The 22,430-nt window shown below is 33.8% G+C and overlaps 2 protein-coding genes across 2 annotated transcripts; one reads left to right on the top strand and one right to left on the bottom strand.

Annotated features, from left to right (window-relative positions):
* Nucleotides 1–1,156: 1,156 nt before the first annotated feature.
* Nucleotides 1,157–7,136, bottom strand: LOC101221330 (ubiquinol-cytochrome-c reductase complex assembly factor 1). The gene is made up of 7 exons (XM_004148596.3): nt 6,874–7,136; nt 6,139–6,352; nt 4,739–4,905; nt 3,647–3,771; nt 2,666–2,729; nt 2,402–2,450; nt 1,157–1,565 (listed from the first exon to the last, which is right to left on the bottom strand). Exons 1-7 carry the CDS (start codon nt 7,045–7,047, stop codon nt 1,486–1,488), a joined length of 873 nt encoding a protein of 290 aa, XP_004148644.1. The 5' UTR covers nt 7,048–7,136; the 3' UTR covers nt 1,157–1,485.
* A 669-nt stretch (nt 7,137–7,805) lies between these two features.
* Nucleotides 7,806–21,579, top strand: LOC101207276 (protein TONSOKU). Its single transcript, XM_011659464.2, has 20 exons — nt 7,806–8,249; nt 8,966–9,763; nt 11,044–11,220; nt 11,856–11,947; nt 12,735–12,833; nt 13,033–13,517; nt 13,597–13,640; nt 13,720–13,965; nt 14,116–14,257; nt 16,005–16,118; nt 16,990–17,090; nt 17,211–17,334; nt 17,883–17,992; nt 18,686–18,797; nt 19,043–19,147; nt 19,244–19,310; nt 19,409–19,529; nt 19,650–19,820; nt 20,548–20,665; nt 20,749–21,579. Exons 1-20 carry the CDS (start codon nt 7,977–7,979, stop codon nt 21,279–21,281), a joined length of 4,032 nt encoding a protein of 1,343 aa, XP_011657766.1. The 5' UTR covers nt 7,806–7,976; the 3' UTR covers nt 21,282–21,579.
* The last annotated feature ends 851 nt before the right edge of the window (nt 21,580–22,430 follow it).

The raw sequence follows: 22,430 nt of genomic DNA, 5'->3' as shown, positions 1-22,430 counted from the left end.
TTTTCACGTCTTCTCTTACTATGTTATATGCTTCTCAACTTATCATATTTGGCCACATATTTAAGTTTTTATTGAGTAATAGGTCTAAGTTTTGTAAATTACGTGCTTTGATCAAACTCTTTCCTTCTTAAATGTATCTATTTAATATTTAAAATGAGATTCTAAGAATATATAAAAGCGTAGTTAAATGGGATTTAAAGAAATTGATAGTTATCACAATTCCTTTTGAGTTACTTAGTTATAGGTAGGAACTTCCAAATTAAACATGCTTAACTTAGGAGCATGTGAAATAGTGTTTCAAATAAACGTTGTTGAGGCCATGAGGTATTGAATTCTACCTTGACAATATAACAATGTTTCTCCACAACCGAGAAATTAGATATTCAAATCTCTCATCCACGTGATGTATGTTATTAAAATTATTATTTTCTAACCGAATTCCAAGTTTCACCCACATAGTTTTTATCCATTCTAAGAGAATTGTCAAATTGATATCTCATGAGATGATTATATTTAGGAACTGGAGGATTTGTTTAGGCATTTCTCAAACACGTTGAGTTTCAAACTCCTTTTGGTCTTTGGTGACAGCAACCTGTTTTTATTATTGTTTAAGAAATACATTCAAACAATCAAGAACTTAAATTTTTAAAAAGGTTTTATTCTAAAAAAGAAAACAACTTTAAAATAATCCCCAAAACTCATGGAGACCCCAGAGGGGAAAAGGGGAAATACAGTGCAAGTTGAGGGTCGTGGACGTGTACTAACTAATACATTTCTTTGTTTTTTTTGAAAGAGACGTCCAACGGCAGAAAATTGATGCTGTTCATACATTCGTTTACATTAAATTATAGATTTAATTTCCAACTTTAAATGCGTTTGTGTTCATTCAGTTATTATAGAACTTTTAAAAACATCTGATTAATCTATATATTTTCAAATTTGTGTAAGTTCTTATCATGCTTGTTTATGAAAACATAAATTTAAAACTAATAATCCAATGATCACATTTTCAAATACATGCTTGGTAACAAATTCATAAATTAAATTCGAATTGTTTAGAATGGGTTTGATAATATGTTTATAAATCATAAGACTAATTATTTTTTTAGAATAAAAAAATTTCATTGGAGGAATAAAATATGAGGGAGTCCCAAAGTGGTACAAAATACAATAACTTTTATGACCATGGTTCATAATCATTTGGTTCCTTATATAACTTTATGACTAATACTTGTTTTGTTCTACATCTATTCATACAAAGCTTCTGACTAACAAAAATAAAATAAAACTAAATCAAGCAAATGAAAGGGTAGAAGAAAATCGGTGAAGGCACCTCATAGATAATGAACTCTATGAATAAATTGGATTCAATAAGAAGTAAGACCTTCTCTAAAAATTCTATTGATATTATTTTGGTAAGTTACTAATAAAATGACTTCTTTTTCCTTTGAAAGGTAGAACTCAATCATTACCATTCAGCAATTATCACCTTCCATCCTTTGTGCTTGGCTTCCCGGTCTCCAATGAAGTGAACATGAAGTTCCCGGAAAATATTGCATCTTTGTCTGTCAATTGATCGAAGGCAGATTTCGTCAGTCAGAAATTACACGAGCACTTGCAGGTTAAGAATTTACAAGAATTATGCAGAAAATGTTAAACCCGTCACACTTGACCACAACAGAATTTCCAGAGCCAAGACTATAATGATAAATAGATTCTGTGATCTAGCTTAATCAGAAACTATTTTATTGTTTTTCATTTGAATGGTTAAATGTTTAAGTTAGAAGTTAGTTTTTTTTTTACCTGGTCATTAGCTTGTAGGTAAACCTATTTAGTGGATAAACAGTGAATTAATACTTCGTTATTGGATTTGATTCATAAATAATCAACATCCCTCTTAGAGATTTTCTCCTTTGAATTTAAGAATAATGAGGTACAAAAGACTAACGAATCAAGAATAACTAGTTCCTCTAATTTCATAAATAGAAGATCGGGTCCAGGGCTTGAACAAAGATGTAGATCAATTGCCCCACTGCATTTGAAGTTGAAGAAATTTACCATCACTTTTTTTTTTCTTTAATCATGAACATGGAAGACACAATCCAAAAGAAAAATACTACGGAAATTGGCTCAAATTGAAAGTACAAGATGTTAAACATCTGTGCTTTTCAATATTCATTCGTCCATAAATTCTGACGATGGGGGAAATAGATTCTCCAAAGCTAAAGCAACAAAAAGCCGGCAAGCCAACTTTGCATTCCTTATAGGAAAAGAGGTTATCGATAAAATAAGCCTTCTGAGGCAAAACAAAGCATCATATTCATTAAGATCATTTAGCAGCTACAGAATATATATGTGCATGTGAGTGCACGTGTGTATACAGTATAAAATTACAATCTACCTGTCAAGGACAAGCAACTAACTTCACGACGAGTGTACCTAGCCATTGCCTGCATTTACAATAAAAAAACAAGTTAGTGCGAGATTATCTCAAGAATATATCTGACAATCAATAATCTGCAATGGTATACAACGCTATATATCAGTTATAACTTATAGACATGCAGTGAATTGGATTCCAAACATTCACTTTTCAGATGGGGATAATCCCAAATACTAATGTTTCCTTAAAATAGGGGATATTCACCACGACCAGGAAACTTACCTGCACAGCTCGTAATGCAGGAGCACCATTTGGCATGGATGATCCATCGTCAGAATATATGTTCCTGTAAATTATAACAATCAAATACTGAAATAAGAGTACAGAAAAATACAAAGATGATTGAAAACATGAAAACAAGTATAAGTAATTTATTCAAAGAAGATGCAAAATCATATTACTTATTTTCAGTTTAGGAGGTATTTGGATTGTGTTTTATGAACTTTTAAGAAGTTTTCTCAAGAGATAAATTCTTCTCTTCCAAACTCTGATGGTGAGAGGGTGGTTTACATTCATTCCTTCGTGGGTGCAGTAAAGGGCTCGGCCATGAACCTTTATAGAGAATGACAAGATGCCATCCTTTAAAGTAGGGAAACCTATTGTAGCAAACCGGTTGTTTCTACGCCTTTTAATTTGGGGGGTTTTTGACAAGGAAGTGCTTGTGTCTAACTACAGGAAAGTTAATGTTATCATAAGGCTGTTAAATCTTCTTCTATACCTGGCTCAGGCATTACCAGAAATATGACCAGAAGCAAGAGTACAACAACGGCAGAATGGAAGATTGAACCTCCGACCTCTAGGACGAAGGTCATGCTAATATCCCTAAACCAAGCTCACAGTGACATGACCAGGAGCAAGAGGAATTGTTATCTCTTTTAATCTGATAGACCTCCAGGAATAAAAGTGTATACACGTAGGCACAAGAGAGGAGGAAATACATGAGGTAGTTAGTTAACGTGTGGGCCTGGGAATATTGTTTGTGAGAAAGGAATCAATGACTGTTATAAACAGTGAATGTGTAGGAGAGGAGAAGGTTTCAGGTGACAGAACATTTTAGGCGAGTGAAGGCATCCAGAATAAAGACAACTTTTTAAAACTTAGAACAATTAGAGAGAAACTAGAACTCTAAAATTGCATTAAAAAAAATATTTTGCACAACACTTCAAAGGTTATAGATATGGAAAAGGTGAAAAAAAGCCGTACTTCCATATTACGTTGGGCAGCTCATCTTTCCCAGCTTCTGGAAGGATGGCAGAATCGTAAGCAACAATATTTCCGTAAAAGATTTTTTCTAAATCTTTCATCCAACGAATCAAAAGCAAATTGACCTGCCAGCGAAAGAAAAGAGTAACATGAATTCTCATATGTAAAGCCTATTTCATGGTAGCATGTATGTATGTGGTATACGTATGTGACTGATATAATCAGTCTGCAATGCAAATTTATGATGCTCCCAAGATACCATTCCTACAGATCTCAATGTAGTTTTACAAAAGATCCCATTTCAAATAAGGTATCAAGAAAACTAAACATTTCATCTTTTACTGCCTATGAAGGAAATTCTTATGATCAAACTAGACATCATCTCAACAAGTGGCCTCATCTTGAGAAGAAAATAATTTAGGAACAGGGAAACCAAAAACAGAAAATAGCATTGAAGGAAGAGAGAGAGAGGGTGAGAGAACAATGAAAATACAAGCAGAAAAGTTTAAATCACGATATCAAGAAAATTCCCCAGTTTCCTCCCCATGAGCTAAGCTCCTAGTTCACATTAAAATCTTCCTCATCTCTCCACTATCCTTTCCACCCATTTTTAAAAATTTAAAAACTAGATGCATCCAACTTGAGGACCCATGTATTGCCTTGTTCTCAAGCTGAGGAAATGATGAATTAAAAGGCACCAAAACAGCATCACCCAAGTAAACAGAGCCTACGGAAATTAACCATTGTCATTCAAATGAGGAAAGATACTCATAAAATTTTTTGTCCCACCCATCTTCATTTCCCCTCTCTTCATATATATCAAAACTCACAACAAACAAAACTTACTCCACATTCGAACAAATACCAGCAACCGAGCACCAGAAGGTTTATTAAACAATTACCACCTTAATCTTTTAAGATGGATGTTTTTAACTTTTTATAATAGACATCATGGAATAAAATAGATTAATGAATGACAGAGGGGGAATGCCGTACACATATAGACATGATATGTTCACTATAAACATTCAAATTTTAATGATCAAATCTCAAGGAAAATCAAGGATTAAAAAGTGAGTGTGGGTTACAAACCCCAGCTTTAGACACTCTCAGCTCCACATCATGATTGTAAAGTTCATACACGTATTGCCCACGTTCAACACCTTCCTTTCCTTCTTCTTTCAAGCGTCGCAGACAAAGCCACATGTGAAGGACAAGCAGAGAAAATGTAGTTTTAAATGTTTTCTCCAAATTGAACACTGCGCATTGAGAAGCACAAGAATATCACATAAATTTCAAGCTATTTTTGCAAGCTGTGAACTGAAAATAGTCACAAGTATGCTAATAATTTAAATTTAGGCATACGATAAAATAATACAGTAACTATTCTATCTCCATTAGACATAGAAAAGAGTTTAGATATTATTTAGGGTCATGTTCCTGAATAATAAAAGACAATTCAGAGCAAGGCAACCAGCTTGTGATACTACTTCTAGAAAGAAAGCTTCTTTTTTTTTTTAATCTTTTGTAGCACAAATACTCGATATGGCTATCTATGTTTATATTTTGATATTTGTGTTTGTCTAAGTCAGCTGATGCACACTCGACCAATCTCATTAGACAACTCCTCTGACCATATAACATTTGGGTGTCAAGAAAAATCATAGGATATTAAATCTTAGGTAAGTAGCTACCACGGATTTTACGTTATCCCTCCCCTCTTGGCCTTTAATTTTTACCATCAGGCCAACCAATGATTGTTCACAATCACTATATATAACCATCTAAATAAGATAAATAGTTAAACGGATGACAAATATATGGTAATTATAAAGACTAGTGAAGGTAAACATCCAACTTCTCTTTTTATAAATCCATGAGTGTCCAAGCCAACTTGTGAGCATTACAAGTACTCTCACGAGACAATTATCTAGTTTTCAAGGTAACTCATGTGGTATTAAATCCTAGGTATTTGGCCACCATGCCTTGAGCTCATTCCCTCTAAGCAATTCATTAGTTTCATGGTCCTCATTGACCATTAGGTCAACTCATTCCCTCTAGGCACTCAAGCGTTAACACCAGCTATCATGTGCAGAAGATTTGTATCTCCATCCATTTACGCTTGGCTCAAGCTAGTGAATGAATCTTTTCCGTTCCTAGCATGCTAATTGTCCTGGAAAGTTGAGGCATTTAATCCATTGGTTAGGATATGACAAATCAGCTAATCGATACCAAGTAGACATAATGAATGCCCAGCTTCTTGAAAAATTTCTTCAGTGTGAGCATCCATGATCCAATGGATAGCACGCTGTTGACAGTTAGCTTCTTGTCACAGATACTTCCTTTTGAATCATGAGTTAATGTACTAATTCTTTACCATAATTGTTCGCAAATTCCCAAGTAAATCATGAATAGAGGATAATATTTGATCATGAGCCTCCACACTGAGGGAGAGGTGGAAGGATAGAGCTAAGGGAGAGAGAAAGAGTTACCATCATATATGGCAGGTTTGTCTACTTGTGAAACGACCCGTTGGTATATTACATTTGCAGCTCGAATATGCTTGCTTTGTTTACTATAAAACAGCATCATTCTGAGAAAAAGACGTTTAATGCCCTCGTATTGTGGTTCGTCCATTCTCAATGGTGAATCTTTGGGCAAAGCCAGAGAGCAAGGCTTCGACAAAAACATTTTATCCAAATGCACCTGTTTAAACCAATTATTTCATTTTCAGTTATAGGTTAACCAAGCTGCATCAACTAGCCATGTATGTTAAGGACATGAATCCGTGCCAAATTCCATTTCACAATATGCTGCACCAACCTGTTATGTAGGTTCAACAAACACAGGGACTCAAGCGTAACAGACAAAATTTGAAGGAGGGTGAGAGAATATATTAGATTTGTAAAAACAACCACAAGAATCATGTCAACCAGATTAACAAATAAATGAATACATACCTCTAAATATTGCATTGTTCTCAAACAAACAGGAAAAATGTAAAAATTGACATGGAAAACAACTAGTTTTAAAAAACAAACTATCAAATGAAAAGAAAAACACTGATTTCACGGTGAAAGCAAAATGAAAAACAACTTTTCGAACAACCAAAACTAGCTTAAATTGCCAAAATAATGATTAGATCGTCTTCCAATTCAGAAACTAAAAGTAAAAGCAAAGATCAAAACTCTTTGGTTGAGCTTAAAATTAGTGACAGGAATACACACCACATGGCCGCCGGATACCCCCTTTTCCGAATGACCGATATTGGGAGCAGCAGCGGCTGCGACTTTGGCGTAACTTCGATGAGGACAAACATGGAGATCTGTACTAAATTTGAAGTTGCTTTCCAGTCCAATCCTGGAGAGATGGCGGGTGACTCTGCTCCACTTCGCCAACATTGCTACAGCTACGGCTCTTCGGTTTTTGGGTCAGGAAATTGGGCTTACTAATTACTATGTTTAAAGTCACCATTCTTTTTAGTTTCTTTGTTTTTATAATTACGATTAATAGGTTCACAATCATTTTAGTCTAAGCCATAAAGCTTATTTTATGTATTCTACTCTACCCTAATTCATACACTAGCAAATTGGACATTTTTCGTATTTGATCACATACATTACCTTTTTGATCCAAGTGAAAGGTAAACTATGATGTGATATTTTTTAGATATCTAAATTTAATACTCACATATCTTCGTTCTTATGAAAAACATGGAACTATCTTTGTTTTATTTGGACTATTATTTTCTAAATTCAATTATTAATTTGAATGTTTTTAAATAGAATCAAACTCCAATTTCAAATTTAATAATATAAATGTTAGGTTTATATTAATAAAATTTTTATTTTTGAACTTTTATTTTTGAATTTTTATTTTTCTTGGTAATAGATCAAATTTAGCAATTTAATTTGTGTGGATAGTAAAACTTATTAGAGGTAGAAAAAAAATAATAGAATTCATGTCAATGTATTTATAAATTGCAAAAAAATACTACTTACATATAAATAACTATGTGTAGCATCTGATATCACTAAATTACTTGTCATATTAGCCGTATGAAAACAATTGGTATAATGAATTGTTTTTTTTTTAATTTTTCAAAATAATAAAACTGTTTATGAAATAATTGATTTTTTTACTAAAATTGTAAAAAAAAAAAGAAAGAGAATAATTTGGCGGGAAGGTCATCTCTTTCACTCACAGCTCAAAGAGGGAATCCTCAAAATCCTCTGCAGCTTTCAGCCTTTCACCGGCCGCTGTTTCCATTACAATACTGACCAACAAGTACAATCACCGACCTTCATTGGAACTGGGTGCGCTCACCGGAATGACTCGAGACGGCGTACAATTTGACGCCGCGAAACGATCATATCGTAATGCTAAGGCCGAGGGGAACCGGCACGAGGAAGCCAAATGGGCTAATGTAATCGGCAATATCTTGAAGAACAGAGGAGAATACGTAAAAGCCCTTAAGTGGTTTCGGATTGATTACGATGTGTCGGTTAAGTACTTACCTCAGAAGCATATGCTGGCGACGTGCCAGTCTCTGGGCGAGGTCTATCTTAGGCTTGAACACTTTAAAGATGCTCTAATTTATCAGGTGAGGTTTTGGTCTTGGATTTGCGTACGTGCTTAAGAATGCATGGAATTGGAAATTAGGTATGGTCTGAGAAAAATACGATTTTAAAATGGATTTTTTATGGAAACATATGAACTCTTATGTTGAAATGATGTCAGAATGACCATCGTTTTTTAGATTGCTGTTGACGTACTGGAGCTAAGCCGGGGGATAAAGCAATATTTTGTAGTTCCCGATGGCAAGTTAATAATATGCAAATAAAGTTGTGGGATGTGGATATGATTTACTAGTTCTATTGCTTGCAGGCATTTCTTCCCCCATAGACTTGAAAGGGATAGTTTAGGATCAAACTAACTTGATTGTTAGAATAAACTTGACATTAACAACACTGTCATAGTTCGTTGTTTGTGTTTTTCTCTAGAGCTATTGAAAGTTTCATTTCGTAGTATTTTGGTAGCAGTACTGGGCTGAGTCGACTCATGTTCAAGTTAAGTGATTTAGAACTCCCATTTGTGTGCTTTTATTTTCCAGTGTTCTGTCAGTAGCCTGTCCTTTACGTCTCCTCTACTCTGAATTTCTTCTTCTACTTCTTATTTTATGTTCTCATGGAATACAAACCAAATCAGGTGCTTTTATTAATCTCAATAACATATCATGTTGGGAAGGAGAAACTTGTGTTCACGTTTTATTTTCAAATTTTATTTTTGTTTATTTTGGTTTTTTATATTTAATTGCAGAAGAAACATTTAGAGTTAGCCAAAAATGCTAATGACCTCGTGGAACAGCAAAGGGCTAACACTCAACTGGGTCGTACTTACCATGAGCTTTTTTTGAAATCTGATGATGACCATCTTTCAGTAAGAAATGCCAAAAAGTATTTCAGAGCTGCCATGGAACTTGCAAAGTTTCTGAAAGATCACCCACCAAAAATTGGATGTTCATTCCTCAAGGAATATGTTGATGCTCATAATAATTTGGGAATGCTTGAAATGGATCTTGATAATTTGGAAGAGGCCAAAAATATCTTAACAGAAGGACTAGAGATTTGTGAGGAAGAAGAGGTGGATCAGGATGATGATGGTCGTAGCAGGCTCCATCACAACCTCGGAAGTGTATATATGGAGCTAAGAATGTGGGATCAGGCTAAGAAGCATGTTGAGAAGGATATTATAATCTGTAAGAATATTGGGCATTGCCAAGGAGAGGCTAAAGGATACATTAACCTTGGTGAACTGCATTACAGGGTTCAAAAGTATGATGAAGCAATTCATTGCTATCGAAAGGCTCTTCATCTAGCAAAATCAATGGAAGATGAGGATGCTTTGGCAAGGCAAATTGATCAGAATATCAATACTGTTAAAGAAGCTATGCAAGTGATGGTTGAACTAAGAAAAGAAGAGCAAAATCTTAAGAAGCTAATGAGAGAAATGGTCACTGCTAGAGGCACACCACGTGAGCGCAAATGTCTACTTCAGCAAAATGCTTCTCTTGATCGCTTAATTGAAAAATCAAGTACGATTTTTGCATGGATGCAGGTGAAAGCAATAAATTTCTAATGTTATATTAACTTGCACTGAAATTTCAATGAGAAAGTAACTTCCTTGCAGCAGCCTAGGTCAGTGTACATTTTTAAAACAAGTTTCTTTCTAACAAGGAACAAATTATCTTTCCTTCTGAAGTTTCATGCTCATCAAGATATGCATTTTCTACTCACATATAAGGAGTGTTGTTCTCTTTTCTCCTAGAAGTTCCAGATATGTCTATAAAAAAACTCTTAAAATGCTAAAGTGTGTAGTTCATTCTATATGTAGAATAGTACAAAATCCTCTACTCTTACCGGAGGTAGTACACATGCTTTACACAGCCCACACTGCGTTTGTTTTTCATAAACTTGAACCAAACTAAACTTACGAAATGTCTTTAGGTTTGACTGTAGTTCCAAACTTGGGTATAGCGCATGACAGTGGTTAATTCCATGTTTGCATTTTAAAGTCTGTATCAATTCCAGGTTTGACTACAAGTCTTTTTGCCTATGAAGCATTTTTCTTTTCTTATAACTTTTTTAACTTTCCAGAGTTAAAAAAGAAAGCTCAAAAGTTTTTTAAAAAAATTATAAGAATTGGAAGGCCCTTATTTTTTAGTTTGTTTTATTGGGGAGGGCCCTCTCGTCCCTTGTCCTTAAGCTGTTCTCTTGAATATATCCATTTCTTATACAAAAATATAATAATAATATATATTTTTTTTGAACTGTTAGTCTCTAGACTTTCATAAAAGTAATAGTTTAGTTCCTAAACTTTGGTTTTTAATGATGTAGATTATATACTTTCAATTGTTTAATAATTTGGTCCTTGAACTTTACTATGTATCAATTTAGTTCTTGTACTAAAATTTTGTAACAATTTCATCTCTATTGTGAAAATTAGTGTTAAGATTTAATTACATAAATAAGTCGATAAACTAATTAGAGACTCAATATTTTTATATCAAATTTTAATGAATTTTTTATGTTAAGGAAAGTACCAAAGGCCAAATTGTAATATATTAAAGTTCAGGAGGTAAATTGTTACAAATCAAAAGTCTAGTACTAAATTGTTATAAACCAATGTTCAAAGAATAAAATTGTTACTTTAATAAGAGTTCAGGGACCAAAAGTGATTCTAAACTTCTTTTAAAAAGAATCCTCTCTATATGAGTTTTTGTTGAATTTAGGATGTTTCTTGTGGATATAAGTTTAAGATTATATGTAATAGTTGTTGTATAAACATGTTTCCTTTCTTATCACTGTTGTTTATTAATACTTTCTATTGTGTTTTAGCATCTTGAATTTGCGAAAAGGAAAAAAAGAGTAGCAAGTGAACTTTGCGACAAGGAAAAGCTGAGTGATTCTTATCTGGCTATTGGGGAATCGTATCATAAACTAAGAAAATTCACAAAATCCATTAAATGGTATGTGAAGAGCTGGGAAGTATACAAGTCTATTGGTAATTTAGAGGTAATATTTGTTCCATATGTTTTATATGTAATATTGAAAGAAACCTCTTAAACTCTAAGATAATATTTTGAAGAACTTTGAAAACAAACTTATCTAGCGTATGTAATTCTCAAGGTTGGTTTTTCTGAAGGATCAAAAGTTGCATTCAGGGATGCAAATGTTTTGATCATCCAGCTATATGAAAATTTAGATTCCATCCTGAAATTTCTGGAGATTTCTCTAAGTTGTTGTTTGGGTTTAAGAATGGCTTTGCATCCGGATAGTTGAAGTTGTAGTTTTGATTTTTTAACAGTTTCACTCCCTCTCTTTGCTGGTCGTCTAATTTATGGACTCTCTGCTTTGTTGATTTGTTTTTATTTCTTTTTAAGTGCTATTGTTGGTTGTATTGGTTGTAATTGCTTTATTTTGTTTCATCGTATTTTGAGCATCATTCCCTTTTCATTTTATCAGTAAAAGGTCTTGATCCCTTTTAATAAAAAACAAACTTTATATATTCTTTACATATATAACATCATATTTAAAATCTAATTATTTTCCTATGCCAGAACTCTGATTCAACGAGTTGAAAATTTTCATACGTGGTGATAATGCAATTCTGATTTGTTTTGATATGCTCCTGCAATCCATTATATTAGGGACAAGCACTAGCCAAGATTAATATTGGTGATGTTTACGACTGTGATGGTAAGTGGACAGAAGCACTAGATGCATTTGAGGAGAGTTACAGGTACTTGACTGCATTATTTGGGATTTCCATTTTTCTTTTCAAATTGTTGTACGTTGAAGAGCATGTGAGGGTTTAATGCACTCTTTCTCTGTAGAGATTTGCACCGGTCGACCATTACATTACCTAAACTGGGAACTTCATATTCATGAAGCTTTTTGTGAAATATAAGTGTGATTTTTGAGTTCAAAGTACAAAGCTTAAACATTGATAAAATAGTTCTTTCAATCGGAAAGCAATAGTTCCCAGAATTATTATCTGTGCTTTTGTGGGAGCATGTGAACTCCAATTTACTAATACTGTAGTCAATTCATAAATAATGCATAATGATAAATTATTTATTAGCTTTGTTTTGATGTCTTTGGTTTGCACTGTATTGCATGGAAAAGTCTTTTCAGTTCCTTCTGAAATACAGTTAGCTTTACTTCTGAAGTTTAAAAGTTTTTGTTAGTCTATTTTTTAAAGTTACTTACAAAGAGAGGTCCTAAACTCTTGTAAATGTTTTGTGTTTTTTTCCCCTTTCTTTTTTCTATCCTTTCACAGGTTTTTAATTTAAACATTTTGATAATAAAATTACCACAATGATACTTCTTTGAGGAATTTGAAAATAAGGATGGAATGCTTCGTTGTCTACTACCATTAAACTTGCACTTGCATCAAAAGATGGATAGAACAAAAGTTTTTTCCCACAAATTTAATGATTCATGCGCTCTGATAAACATCAACAGCATATTTCAGGTCCTTGGAAATGAGGGATAGTCTGATGCTTATTTGGTTCCTTATATTGTAGGATTGCTGTTGAGGCTAAACTTCCTTCTGTCCAGCTTTCAGCACTAGAGAATATGCATTATAGCCACATGATACGATTTGATAATGCAGAAGAAGCTAGGTAATTACTATATTTGAAGTGAGTACATAATTAGTTTACATTTATCATAAGACTTATTGATTAGAAAATAATTTTGGACACTTTTGGGCTCGGTATTTGCTTTTACTTTCATTATGATTTGTTCAACTTGTTAGTGTTATGGCATCCCATAAAATAAAGGCTGAAAATGACATATTTAATGAAAATTTCTATTTTGTAGGCGGTTACAGTGTCAAATTGACCAATTGAAGGAGAAAACTAAAAGTGGTAATGATACAAGGGCAGAGGATTGTTGCTCTGAAACTGATACAGAAGCAAACGATGCTCTATCAGACAGTTCATCTGATGAGTGCTCCTTGTCAGAAACTAGAAAATCTTGTAAAAGCAATTTTAATTCTTCAAAATCTTTAGCTGATTTAGAAGAGCCAAATGACGCAGTTACTTTTATTTCATCCTTCAAGCGGCATGAAAGGTCGCCTACAATCAAATCATTTGACATGGAAAAATGCAATGCTTCTTCTAACCCATCTGAATTTTCACCTAAAAGTTTGTCTAAGTCAGCTGGTAGCCAACAGACAACCATTGGTCGTAAACGCACTCGTGTGGTTCTTTCTGATGATGATGAAGACGAGGATGAAATGATGGATTTCTCAAAAACAAGGCCTCATTTATGCCGGGGAGAGAATTCTGCAACTTCTGATGACAGTTAGTTTTTACTCCATAACTTGTTTAAGCTGTAGAATTTCACAACCATTGACTGTTTGTTGTTGTTCCTTGATTTCAGACAAGAATAAACAATACTCAGGAAATCTTGCAGCTGAAGTTAAGGTATATCTTGATTTGGTTCTTGGAGAAATATTGTTTTTTGTGTTTCGATAACCTTTGTTGTTTAATATTGGTTTGGTAGGAGGGTTCAACAACAACCAGCAAACATGCAAGCAGGTCTTGCGAAGATATTGAAGAAAGCACTGGTTCTTATAAATATAAGAGTCGAATGATCAGGACTCAAAATGATAAAACTTTTGGAACTCCAAATGCTGATGAAATATTTCCTTCTGATTCTGCTGCTAGTGGCTCAAAATTTGAAGTTGACATCTCCGAAAATCTGTTGCATAGATATAAGGCCACCAAGTCGAAGCCTTCTGAGCAGGGTGTGAGTGTTATTTGAAATGTTACCTTGAAATATTTCTTGTGTTGATTTTGTGCACTCGTGCCAAAATTATTTTAAAATTTAAGTTTATTGGTTACTTTTGACTATTGTCATAAGCTTCTGACCTAACTTCTAAGAATAATCTGATTGCAGGAATGTGTTACATTCAAAATTGATAATGAGCTAATACAAGTAGGTGTTGCCTTATTTAGCAACATGCTAAGCATTGAATCTGCAAAGGAAGAACTAGCATGCATGTACTATCTACAACTTCCCCTTGAAAAGAGATCGGAGGGTATTTACTAGATACTTTTAACTTATCTGCACAAATACCTTAAATAATTATGGGTACATAAGGTGGATGGCCTAGCCAAACAAATGAAATAACTAAAAGCATGGGGCTAGATATTAATCTATGACATTGCATCTTAAAAAACGTTTGAATGCTCTGTAAATTGAAATTTCTCCATTTGAGGCTACGTCAGTTTCAAATCTTCTACCGCTAGTTTTTCCCAGGTTACCTCTTGAGTAGACAGTCATGGGCACCTTGTAGGAATGGGCTAGTGTAAATGAATTCTGAGGTAGGCTTTTCTTTGGCATTGTTTTCTTAGAAAGTGCCTCTCCTTCCAAGCTACGGAATGTAAATGAATTCTGTTGTAGGAATGCTCTGTAAATTGAAATTTCTCCATTTGAGGCTACGTTGGTTTCAAATCTTCTACTGCTAGTTTTTCCCAGGTTACCTCTTGGGTAGTCATGGGCATCTTGTAGGAATAGGCTAGTGTAAATGAATTCTGAGGTAGGCTTTGCTTTAGCATTGTTTTCTTAGAAAGTGCCTCTCCTTCCAAGCTACGGAATGTTGGAGGGGAGAGCAGCTAGTCAGTGTGGTCTATTAAGTACTGCAAGGATGCTTTGATTGAAATTGAGGATATTTTTTATAATTGATGAAGGTTTTTCTCTAGAATGTTGAAGAACCTTGGGTGTATGGATAAAATGAGCACAGTTAGTGATTTGTTCTTTCCAATTAATTCAGACATTGTTATACTTCACAAAACTAAATCTCAAAGTGTTCTTATGAGTTTGGTTAAAAGATTATAAACGGGATGTTGCATAAATGAGGAGAGTTAGAAGCCGAGCCCTGGTTCTTCTTGTGGTGCTATCAGTTGTGAGTCTACTTCTGAATTTACCTTAAGTTGGGGAATAGCATACCAAAAATTTCTAACACTGGTGATGATAATAGAGTTATCGGCCAATCTTTTAGATGTCATTCTTGTTGTAGGTGGATTAAGCACTTGGTCCACCTATTGAAGAAAATAAAAAATCCTATACTTTGGAACTTCCGGGAGGAAAAAAGTGATAAAAAAAATTCCTCAAGTAGAACAAAGTTTTTCCAAGGGGATAATTGACTTTTGGTGGGCTTATTTTTTTAGTGTCCTTCTATATTCTTTTATTTGATTAGATAATACCTTTATTTATTATTTGCTCTCGTCAAATTTTCCTCCATTTCTTTCAAAAAAGTTAGTTTGATAAAAAACGCAACTTTTATTGAGAAAATGAAAGAATGCTTGTACCAACAAAGGAGCCAAGAACAAAAGGCTGGCTATGTACACAATTACAAGAAAAGGCTCCATGTGTACCTTTGAGCCTAACCGAACCTAACCCTTCTCAGTGAATCCTCAGCATCTATACAATCCCCATATTTCCTCAAGCCAAATATTTTGCAAGACTTGAGAAAGTTCGTACACTTGGGCTTTGCTCTATCTCCAAAGTGTGGATGATATAAAACCACGTCCACCACTTGATGTAGAGGTTGGAGGTTGGAAGTTGATTAGAGAAACATCTCATGGATGTTGATTTGAGCTTTTAGTTGAGTAAAGTATCAATGTGAAGAAATATCAATGAAAATCAAAATACTATATTCGATCTATTGTTAGCATAATCAGTTTTGTTGTTTAGAATCTCAAATTTAAAATTTTGATATTCAGCAGCATGTTTGATAAGTTGGGCAAAACAATTCCTAATAATTTTCTTTTACACCTTGTTAGGTCTGTTACCTGTGATTCAACATATAAGTCATGATGGGAGAACGCTGGAGACCCTTGAATTTTCAAAAACCTTTGACCATGGGAGAAATCTTTTGTTTGAAGCTGTCATCAATGGTATGTTTTATTATAAATTTATTTTCATGATGTCATATTTTGGGTATATAAAATTCCCTACAATGAAAAGTCTTTTTAAGATTTAATGAAACTCTTTAGATATTAGATTGATAAATTGATTAGAAAACAAATGTGTTTATTAACTACAAAAACTAAGTCTTACATAATCAATTTTTTTGAAATGGAAACGAGCCTCTTTACTAATACTAATAAATAACTTACATAATCAAAATTGACACTTAACTTCAATGGGACTTCTCGTAGTAGAAATTAAATAGTCTTAAATCACCAATTGACCTAAAAGCTTAAGTTGATGGGTGAAGGAAAATTTAATATCATATTATCTAACACTCCCCCTCACTTATGGGCTAGAAACATGAAGATGACCAAACAACCCAACAAGTGGAAATCAATATTAATGAGATAAAATAACATTGCATGGTTTGAACTCGTGATCTTCTGATCACTTGGTTTGATACCATTTTAAGTCACCAATTAACCAAAAAGCATAAGCTAATTAGATGGAGGCAAATTTGATATCATATCATCTAACAAATAGTTATAAATTATACTATATATAGACGACTAAATTGTTGCAAACTATAATTTATGAATTAAAATTTTACTTTAAAAAGAGTATAGAGATCGGAAGTATCTTTTAAGCATGTTAATATTATGGTTTATGAGTGCTGTCATTGGATCACTGTACTTATAAAGTGCCACCAGACGGTTAATTCTGAATGTCAGTTGTCAAGCAAATAATAATATCAATAACTAATAACTATTTACACCTTGACAGGATGTGTTGTTCGCAATGGTTATTTGCTGATAGAGCCATACTAATAGAAGATATCGTTTTATACCTTGACAGGATGGGTTTCAAAACCCTTGATAAAACTCTATATTGACTACTGCAAGGAGTTATCTGAGACACCTAACATGAAGCTGGTGAAGAAACTGTACAATCTGGAGGTATGTCATTGGTGCTGATCTAATTCTACCTTCATTCTGAATGGGACAAACTCTTGCTGCAGTGTCTGTCTTCAAGATGGATTATAATGATTTGATTGGCATTTATTTTGTGTATTCTAGGCTTCAGATGACGAGATTGCAGTCTCTGATTGTGATCTGCAAGACTTATCTATCAGCCCACTGTTGAATGCGCTGCACACCCAGAAAACTTTTGCCATTTTAGACCTTTCTCACAATTTCTTAGGTAAGTTTCACCTCTTTATGATTGAAAGTGGCATTCCCTAATCGAGATCATAAAAAAAAATTTTAAGATTATTTTCAATATTTGTTGAAAGATCATTTATAAGCTTTATTCCAAGTTATCAAGTGCCTACAAACATTTATTTACCTTTTATTGAATTGAGAACAGGGATTTGTAATTTTAGTTATCGGGACTTAGTGTCACTGGCTGTTTTAACAATGGGATGAAAATACCTCTGCTTTCGTTCATTTGGAGGTTAATGGAAAACACCAAATATTATTTCCTAATTGCTTGGTCTTCACGATACTTAAAAGAAGTTGAGTCTTTCTTGCATTTTTTTTTTAAGTTCCAAGATATGAGTTTATTCAGTTCATATTATTACTACTTTGGCACTTGAAGAAAAAGCTCCATTCAAACATTGAAATATCTGAGAAGAAAGTATTACAGGTGAAAACTTGACAAATGAAACCTGAACTGAACAGGACCGAAACTAGGTTATTAGTATTAGGTGCAGTAGTAATGTTTGCTTTCTCTTAACTCCTATGCTGCAGGAAATGGAACGATGGAGAAAATTCAGCAGGTTTTCAAGCAGTCCAGCCAGACACATGACTTGACGTTAGATTTACACTGCAATCGGTTTGGTCCAACTGCTTTATACCAGGTTTTAAACATCCTTCTAAACATTTAAATTCAAGTTTTCCTCAACTCTTCATGCAAGGCGTTCACATCTTGGAGGGTTACTAGAACTCTTTTATGAAGAAAGATTTTTGTTTCTAGAAACACCTGAACTGGATTACAGACTTATTTTGTATTGTTTGCAAAAAGAAATTTGGTAACTAAGTGAATATTTGGGATTGGATAAATCCAGTGCAGCAAGACTATTCGTGCTATACTGAGAGTGATTGTACTGCAACAAGCAAGGAGTGATGTTTTTTACAAATAAACTAATAGAGGCTTCAGGCCTTTGTATTATATTTGATTTGAAACAATTTTGAATGTGAAGAAGATTTTCTTTTAGTTCTTTGTTAGAGCTTAGGCTTCATTAGGTACTTTTTCTATTATTTGGAGTCCTACAGTTTGAAATAAATAAAAGAGATTTTGTGTTTGTATAAGGGCCTTGAAAGGACGTTTAGAGTGTTTCATTTCATGTCTCATTTTTCGGTTTTTGTTTTTAGCATTTCTTGGGCGTCTCTTTAGTGTTGATTCTCACATTCTTTTTGCACCTTCCACGTTTGCCTTGGCCTGTGTTCTTGTGTACCTCTGTGTTATGTTTTTGTCATTCTTCGAAATTAAAGGGGTTTATTATTTTTAAAATTATTAACTTTTTTTTTACTAATGCCCACTAAATATTCAGATTTGTGAATGCCCTATTCTGTTCGCTCGATTGGAAGTGCTTAACATATCTGGAAATCGCCTTACTGATGCTTGCGGGTCATACCTGTCAACTATCTTAAAAAATTGTAAAGGTACATGCATTGCGGATTTAGAAAGTGATTTTATTATTAGTTCATGCCATTTGAGCCCTATATGAAATTTGAGTGGTGTGTCTCAACAAATTTCTTTATTCTATTTTTCTCGAAGTATTTCAAAGTCATTGATGCATCTTGATCTCAACTATATTAATCCGAATTCTAATAATAGGCGTTGAGGTTCAATATCCTTTCACTTCAATTTATTTTTCAGATATAGCTTGATTATTTTATTTCTCCAGGTCTTTGGTGCTTGAATATTGAACGATGTTCCATCACATCTAGAACAATTCAAAAGGTTGCTGATGCACTGGAAGTTGGAGCATCACTGGAAAAACTCTATATAGGTCGCTTTTTTTTGCATGAATTAACAAAACAATGGCAATTCTGTTGTCTTCCTCTTTGTGTTTAGTGACTAAAGTTTTTCAATCATTCTTTAACAGGATACAACAACTCAATCTCAGGAAATGCCCTCAGTAGTTTATTTGTTAAGCTCACAGTACTGAATAGGTTGAATGAACAGAGTTATAGTTCTGATTTTCTTTGCAGAGTTGTAGCGTTTAAAACTCCTGGATTAAATTTAAATGAACGATCGAATCTTTTTGTAGGTTCAATAGTCTTGGTCTATCTGGTTTGAAGTTGAGCAAGCCTGTTATGGAAGGCCTTCTCCAACTTGTTAAATCCTTGGGTTTGTCTGGATTAATGCTTGGGGGCACTGGCATTGGAGATGTGGGTGAATTCTCCAACGCATTCCTTTATTATTATTTTCCTCCTTTTGTTATGTACCATTCTGTGTGGTAGCAAGCGTCATTCTTCCAGTTGGTCATGAGACATTACAAAACTTTGCAGGATGCTGCATTAGGGATAACTGAATCATTTAGTGGAAGTGAAGAGCTCGTGAAACTTGACTTAGCTTATTGTGGACTGACATCCAAGTACCTTGTCAAATTTGGTGGTTGCATTTCTATTATACAGCGTGTTCATGAGCTGAACCTTTCTGGGAATGCCATCATGCAAGAGGTTTGTCAAAATTATCTAATTCTCTACTCATCTCATCTTGCCCATGGCCGTTTAGTAATTTTATATTAGTTATCATTAAGAAACTTGTATACCCTTTTTTCTTTAACTAGGCCATTTTAACTTCTTATCAAGTTATTTGTTGGATTATCCACCAAGTACACTTTCACCTATAATTAACGAGGAGGGCACAAAACCCCCAGCTCTTTTGATAATAAAAAAAGAAAACAAAAAAAGCAAACAAACCACGAACTCTAATAAGGAAGTTTGAATAGTTAAGTTTAGGGTTTAGGGTTTAGGTTCCATGACTCTCTTTCTTTGATCATTGTATAACCCTCTTGTACTATGAGCTTTTGTCTCTATTTTTAAACATTAAGAAAATAAAAAAAGTTAAGTTAGGGAAATGTAGTACGTAGGAAGTGTGGTGTGGTTAGCAGTTGTGAGCAAGACTGCATTGAGATTACACAAGTCCATCCAACTGATAATTTGGGCTGTGTTCTTAATTAGATACGTAACAGACAATTTAGACCGGCTAAGAGGGAACACTATCTTCTGAACACTGAAGCAAATATGATTAATACGTCAATTGTCAAACTTAGTTTTGATTATATTCTGTCATGGAACCTGTGCGTGGTTTTTGTTCAGTTGCATTCCTTTTACTAAAATTTTAATTTTTATCCTGACTGATGCATTTGCCATTCAAAGTCCTGATTATTCGCCTTGACAACAGGGTTGTCATGCAGTATCATCACTAATTGCTAACCCTCTATGCGGCATCAAATTCTTGCTTCTCAACAAGTGTCAACTTGGCCTAACCGGAGTTGCTCAAATCATTCAAGCTATAGCAGGTTGTAACATTAAAGCTAAGTTTTTATAAGAGGCCCAAAATGGCCAACTTTTTGTTATTAATATTGAGTTTTCTATCAATCAGGTAACCACTGTCTTGAAGAACTCAATCTCGCTGATAACATTGATCTTGATAAACATCCACTACAATGTAACATAATAGATAAAGAAAATAAAGAACTTGTACAACCGTGTCATGATATATCTAAGCCTCATGGCCTAACATGTTCAAGCAAGGAGTTTGATCTCGCTCAACAGAATTTAGAGGAGACAAACACTGAATACGATCAGCTTGAAGTTGCTGATAGTGAAGAGCCCATTAGAGAAGCTCCAGCATCCGGGATCGATGATAGTTGTGCAAGTTCATGTGAAAGAAAATCCACATCTTTTGATTGCCAGTTTATTTTATCACTTTCAACTGCAATTGGGATGGCAAAGACATTGCGATTACTGGATCTTAGCAACAATGGTTTTTCTTCCCAAGAGACTGAAACAATATTTGGTGCATGGTCAACTTCAAGAACTGACTTGGCCCAAAGACATATCAAGGACAACATAGTACATTTATACGTAAAGGGTACAAAGTGTTGTGTGAGACCCTGCTGCAAGAAGGATTAATGTAATGCTGCTGAAATCTGTTACATCAAAATCCTTCGATGAAAATACTATACGGTGAGATTGCGTGGATTGAAGAGGTCATTACTCGGCGCCTCACATTTCTCCTTCATCATACAAATTATTTGCTTGTTCTAACTGTTTAGCATTGTGTATCATGGGTAAAATCTGTATATAACGACTAACAATAAATTTGATTAACATTTCCTACATTCTAGTTTCTTACTGTTGAATTTTGTCAACAACTTGGACATATCAAATAGTATTAATAGTTAAGGCATCTCTGCTTCTTCACGTTCAAGCTTTTACCTATATATTTAAGATGTAAAACTCTTTAGGAAAACAGAGCTTTTGTCCATTTCCTTGCACTTGAAGCATACCAAGTTGATATTTTAATTTACCAACTGGATACCTATCTTGCACTTTACAACATGTGATGTAACCATACATCTTTTCTTTAGGGACCCTAAAATTACATTGATGAACACAAGTCACGGGTGGACTGATTTAAGGGAGTGGAGGAAAGTGTTCTTTTAACATTAGAATAAAACTTTTGAGTTTCTATATCTTTGGGGTTTTTTTTCTTTTTAGTAAGGAAATGGAGAATTCAACATTCAACTTGTTAAAAGGAAGGTTGTCTAAGATGTCTTTGTAATAAAATAAAATAAATCTCAATTAAAAAACGATTAACTCTATTTATCAATGTAAGTATAACTCAACAAGAAAAAATATTTATTATATCTTAAATCAATAAATTAAAAAAGGATAGAATATGTAGAAATAATATTTATTGTATCTTAAACCAATAAATTAAAAAAAAGGATAGAATATGTAGAAATAGAAACTGATTTTTGCTGTCATGACACAAATTTAAGGAACATGTTCAATTAATCTCATAATGGATAGTATAAGGAATCCTAAATTAGTTTAATTAGGAATTATAAAGTGGGGATTTAAGGCACAATAGTTATGTAATCCATTGAAATAAATTTTTTGTTGTGAAGGTATAATAAATTAATAATGGGAAAGGGGAGAGTTGTTGGCATGCTTCTCAACAAAATGCAGTGGGGATTCCTTTTGTTCATTTTAATTAAATTGATTGTCCCTTCTTTAGGAACCTCTTGCCCTAAACTTTTGCTTTCCTTTACCATT

This window comes from Cucumis sativus, chromosome 6, assembly GCF_000004075.3.
Source record: "Cucumis sativus cultivar 9930 chromosome 6, Cucumber_9930_V3, whole genome shotgun sequence".
NCBI lineage: Eukaryota > Viridiplantae > Streptophyta > Magnoliopsida > Cucurbitales > Cucurbitaceae > Cucumis > Cucumis sativus.
This window is presented reverse-complemented; position numbering and strand designations above follow the sequence as displayed.